The sequence below is a fragment of the Oncorhynchus clarkii genome, unplaced genomic scaffold (assembly GCF_045791955.1).
Source record: "Oncorhynchus clarkii lewisi isolate Uvic-CL-2024 unplaced genomic scaffold, UVic_Ocla_1.0 unplaced_contig_9912_pilon_pilon, whole genome shotgun sequence".
Classification (NCBI taxonomy): domain Eukaryota; kingdom Metazoa; phylum Chordata; class Actinopteri; order Salmoniformes; family Salmonidae; genus Oncorhynchus; species Oncorhynchus clarkii.
Genome location: NW_027257990.1, coordinates 110,001 through 115,000, shown reverse-complemented (window position 1 = coordinate 115,000; position 5,000 = coordinate 110,001). Strand labels below are relative to the sequence as shown.

The window sequence follows — 5,000 nt, the reverse complement described above, 5'->3', positions numbered from 1 at the left end:
CAGAGAGGGGCCCAGACTGGGACAAGGGACAGCGATGTCCTCCCCTCTCCTCCCTCATCCACTGGCTCTACCAGAACACTGAATCCTCTCCCAGAGGACTGTTCTCCTGTACTAAACTGGAGAAATGGGGGGGGGGGGGGGTCCTCTCTGGGCCGATACTCCACACAACAGTCCTATACACACAGTTACTATTGCAGCCAGATGTGTGTGTCTCTCTGCCTGTGTGTCTCTCTGCCTGTGTGTCTCTCTGCCTGTGTGTCTCTCTGCCTGTGTGTCTCTCTCTGCCTGTGTGTCTCTCTCTGCCTGTGTGTCTCTCTGCCTGTGTGTCTCTCTGCCTGTGTGTCTCTCTGCCTGTGTCTCTCTCTGCCTGTTTGTCTCTCTGCCTGCGTGTCTCTCTGCCTGCGTGTCTCTCTGCCTGCGTGTCTCTCTGCCTGCGTGTCTCTCTGCCTGCGTGTCTCTCTGCCTGTGTGTCTCTCTGCCTGTCTGTCTGTCTCTCTGCCTGTCTGTCTGTCTCTCTGCCTGTCTGTCTGTCTCTCTGCCTGTCTGTCTGTCTCTCTGCCTGTCTGTCTGTCTCTCTGCCTGTGTGTCTCTCTGCCTGCGTGTCTCTCTGCCTGCGTGTCTCTCTGCCTGCGTGTCTCTCTGCCTGTGTGTCTCTCTGCCTGTATGTCTCTCTGCCTGTGTCAGTGTGTGTTGAGATGTGTTTATTGCACAGTCTTTGCCACAGGAAACATCTTGTACACTATATATATATATATATATATACTATATATGCAAAACCAAAATAAATGGCTTCCGAGTGGCGCAGCGGTCTGTCCCTTTTATAGCCCCTGGTTCGAATCCCGGCTGTATCATGTCCGGTCGCGATTGGGAGTCCCGTAGAGCTCAACGATTGGCCCAGATCCGGGTCGGTGATTGGGAGTCCCGTAGAGCTCAACGATTGGCCCAGGTCCGGGGTCGGCGATTGGGAGTCCTGTAGAGCTCAACGATTGGCCCAGCGTCCGGGGTCGGCGATTGGGAGTCCCATAGAGCTCAACGATTGGCCCAGGTCCGGGGTCGGTGATTGGGAGTCCCGTAGAGCTCAACGATTGGCCCAGGTCCGGGGTCGGTGATTGGGAGTCCCGTAGAGCTCAACGATTGGCCCAGGTCCGGGGTCGGTGATTGGGAGTCCCGTAGAGCTCAACGATTGGCCCAGGTCCGGGGTCGGTGATTGGGAGTCCCGTAGAGCTCAACGATTGGCCCAGGTCCGGGGTCGGCCGCCATTTGTAAATGAGAATTTGTTCTTCACCGACCAGCCTGAAGTTAAATAAAGATTTAAAATAAATAAACAGATTCACAACATACCAAAATACTGTCACATCTGCTGTAATGACAAGGACAGTCCAGACAAAGCCCTGGACTCCAGCCCCCATGATGCCCTGCGCCACACTGACGGGAGAGAGAGGGAGGAGACAGAGAGACCCTTCCCCCTAATGGTTGAGGGTTAGGTCATACTATCTGAGGAGAGAGAGAGACCCTTCCCCCTAATGGTTGAGGGTTAGGTCATACTATCTGAGGAGAGAGAGAGACCCTTCCCCCTAATGGTTGAGGGGTAGGTCATACTATCTGAGGAGAGAGAGAGACCCTTCCCCCTAATGGTTGAGGGTTAGGTCATACTATCTGAGGAGAGAGAGAGACCCTTCCCCCTAATGGTTGAGGGGTAGGTCATACTATCTGAGGGGAGAGAGAGAGAGGAGAGAGAGACCCTTCCCCCTAATGGTTGAGGGGTAGGTCATACTATCTGAGAGGGGAGAGAGAGAGACCCTTCCCCCTAATGGTTGAGGGGTAGGTCATACTGAGGGGAGAGAGAGAGACCCTTCCCCCTAATGGTTGAGGGGTAGGTCATACTATCTGAGAGGGGAGAGAGAGAGAGAGAGAGACCCTTCCCCCTAATGGTTGAGGGGTAGGTCATACTATCTGAGGGGAGAGAGAGGGACCCTTCCCCCTAATGGTTGAGGGGTAGGTCATACTGAGGGGAGAGCGAGACACCATTCCCCCTAATGGTTGAGGGGTAGGTCATACTATCTGAGGGGGGAGAGAGAGAGAGAGAGAGAGAGAGACCCTTCCCCCTAATGGTTGAGGGGTAGGTCATACTATCTGAGGGGAGAGAGAGAGAGACCCTTCCCCCTAATGGTTGAGGGGTAGGTCATACTATCTGAGGGGAGAGAGAGGGACCCTTCCCCCTAATGGTTGAGGGGTTGGTCATACTGAGGGGAGAGAGAGAGACCCTTCCCCCTAATGGTTGAGGGGTAGGTCATGCTATCTGAGAGGGGAGAGAGAGAGACCCTTCCCCCTAATGGTTGAGGGTTAGGTCATACTATCTGAGAGGGGAGAGAGAGAGACCCTTCCCCCTAATGGTTGAGGGTTAGGTCATACTATCTGAGGGGAGAGAGAGAGAGAGACCCTTCCCCCTAATGGTTGAGGGTTATGTCATACTATCTGAGGGGAGAGAGAGAGACCCTTCCCCCTAATGGTTGAGGATTAGGTCATACTATCTGAGGAGAGAGAGAGACCCTTCCCCCTAATGGTTGAGGGTTAGGTCATACTATCTGAGGAGAGAGAGAGACCCTTCCCCCTAATGGTTGAGGGTTAGGTCATACTATCTGAGGGGAGAGAGAGACCCTTCCCCCTAATGGTTGAGGGTTAGGTCATACTATCTGAGAGGGGAGAGAGAGAGACCCTTCCCCCTAATGGTTGAGGGTTAGGTCATACTATCTGAGAGGGGAGAGAGAGAGACCCTTACCCTAATGGCCATGACTCCTGACTGTCCTTTCCGATTAGCAACACAATCTCCTGGTTGACACTGTAAAGCTGTTGCCATGACTCCTGACTGTCCTTTCCGATTAGCAACACAATCTCCTGGTTGACACTGTAAAGCTGTTGCCATGACTCCTGACTGTCCTTTCCGATTAGCAACACAATCTCCTGGTCGACACTGTAAAGCTGTTGCCATGACTCCTGACTGTCCTTTCCGATTAGCAACACAATCTCCTGGTCGACACTGTAAAGCTGTTGCCATGACTCCTGACTGTCCTTTCCGATTAGCAACACAATCTCCTGGTTGACACTGTAAAGCTGTTGCCATGACTCCTGACTGTCCTTTCCGATTAGCAACACAATCTCCTGGTTGACACTGTAAAGCTGTTGCCATGACTCCTGACTGTCCTTTCCGATTAGCAACACAATCTCCTGGTTGACACTGTAAAGCTGTTGCCATGACTCCTGACTGTCCTTTCCGATTAGCAACACAATCTCCTGGTTGACACTGTAAAGCTGTTGCCATGACTCCTGACTGTCCTTTCCGATTAGCAACACAATCTCCTGGTTGACACTGTAAAGCTGTTGCCATGACTCCTGACTGTCCTTTCCGATTAGCAACACAATCTCCTGGTTGACACTGTAAAGCTGTTGCCATGACTCCTGACTGTCCTTTCCGATTAGCAACACAATCTCCTGGTTGACACTGTAAAGCTGTTGCCATGACTCCTGACTGTCCTTTCCGATTAGCAACACAATCTCCTGGTTGACACTGTAAAGCTGTTGCCATGACTCCTGACTGTCCTTTCCGATTAGCTCCTGGTTGACACTGTAAAGCTGTTGCCATGACTCCTGACTGTCCTTTCCACGTGATTTTTATATTTTAATTGATTGTTGTTGTCATTACTCTGTTGTTGTTGTTGTTGTTGTCATTACGCTGTTGTTGTTGTTGTTATTACTCTGTTGTTGTTGTTGTCATTACTCTGTTGTTGTTGTCATTATTCTGTTGTTATTTCTCTATACTTTGAACAACAATACATTTCATATCCTTTGACTAAATTCACCAGATCAGATGTATTCTTTGAGGGGTGATTGGGTGGGTGGGTGGGTGGGTGGGTGAGTGATTGAGTGGGTGATTGGGTGAGTGAGTGAGTGGGTGGGTGATTGGGTGGGTGGGTGGGTGGGTGAGTGATTGAGTGATTGGGTGGGTGGGTGGGTGGGTGTTTGAGTGGGTGGGTGGGTGACTGAGTGGGTGGGTGATTGAGTGAGTGATTGAGTGGGTGATTGGGTGAGTGAGTGGGTGGGTGATTGAGTGAGTGATTGAGTGAGTGATTGAGTGGGTGAGTGAGTGGGTGATTGATTGAGTGGGTGATTGGGTGAGTGAGTGGGTGGGTGATTGAGTGAGTGATTGAGTGAGTGATTGAGTGGGTGAGTGAGTGGGTGAGTGATTGAGTGGGTGGTTGGGTGACTGAGTGGGTGGGTGATTGAGTGGGTGGGTGAGTGATTGAGTGAGTGGGTGGGTGAGTGATTGAGTGAGTGGATGATTGAGTGAGTGGGTGGGTGGGTGATTGGGTGAGTGAGTGGGTGGGTGATTGGTTGAGTGGGTGATTGATTGAGTGGGTGATTGGGTGAGTGAGTGGGTGAGTGATTGAGTGGGTGAGTGAGTGGGTGAGTGATTGAGTGGGTGGTTGGGTGACTGAGTGGGTGGGTGATTGAGTGGGTGGGTGAGTGATTGAGTGAGTGGGTGGGTGAGTGATTGAGTGAGTGGATGATTGAGTGAGTGGGTGGGTGAGTGATTGAGTGATTGAGTGGGTGGGTGATTGAGTGGGTGGGTGGGTGATTGAGTGGGTGGGTGATTGGTTGAGTGGGTGGGTGATTGGTTGAGTGGGTGGGTGATTGAGTGGGTGATTGAGCGGGTGGGTGATTGAGTGGGTGTGTGATTGAGTTATTGAGTGGGTGGGTGAGTGAGTGGGTGTGTGATTGAGTGATTGAGTGGGTGATTGGTTGAGTGGGTAGGTGATTGAGTGATTGAGTGGGTGGGTGGTTGAGTGGGTAGGTGATTGAGTGGGTGTGTGATTGAGTGATTGAGTGGGTGATTGGTTGAGTGGGTGGGTGATTGAGTGGGTGATTGAGTGGGTAGGTGATTGAGTGGGTGGGTGAGTGGGTGGTTGAGTGGGTGGGTGATTGAGTGGGTGGGTGAGTGGGTG

The 5,000-nt window shown here is 51.8% G+C and overlaps 1 protein-coding gene across 3 annotated transcripts in view; it reads left to right on the top strand.

Moving 5' to 3' along the window:
- The window catches only part of LOC139394416 (TBC1 domain family member 1-like), a 128,200-nt gene extending 127,414 nt beyond the window's left edge, over positions 1-786 (top strand). For 2 of the 3 annotated variants that reach the window (XM_071142478.1, XM_071142476.1), the window contains one exon: positions 1-277. This exon is cut by the window's left edge and continues 320 nt beyond it. In XM_071142478.1, coding sequence (XP_070998579.1) covers positions 1-82 — 82 coding nt within the window. In that variant the 3' untranslated portion in view covers positions 83-277. The other variant, XM_071142475.1, reaches the window with a different exon arrangement.
- The last annotated feature ends 4,214 nt before the right edge of the window (positions 787-5,000 follow it).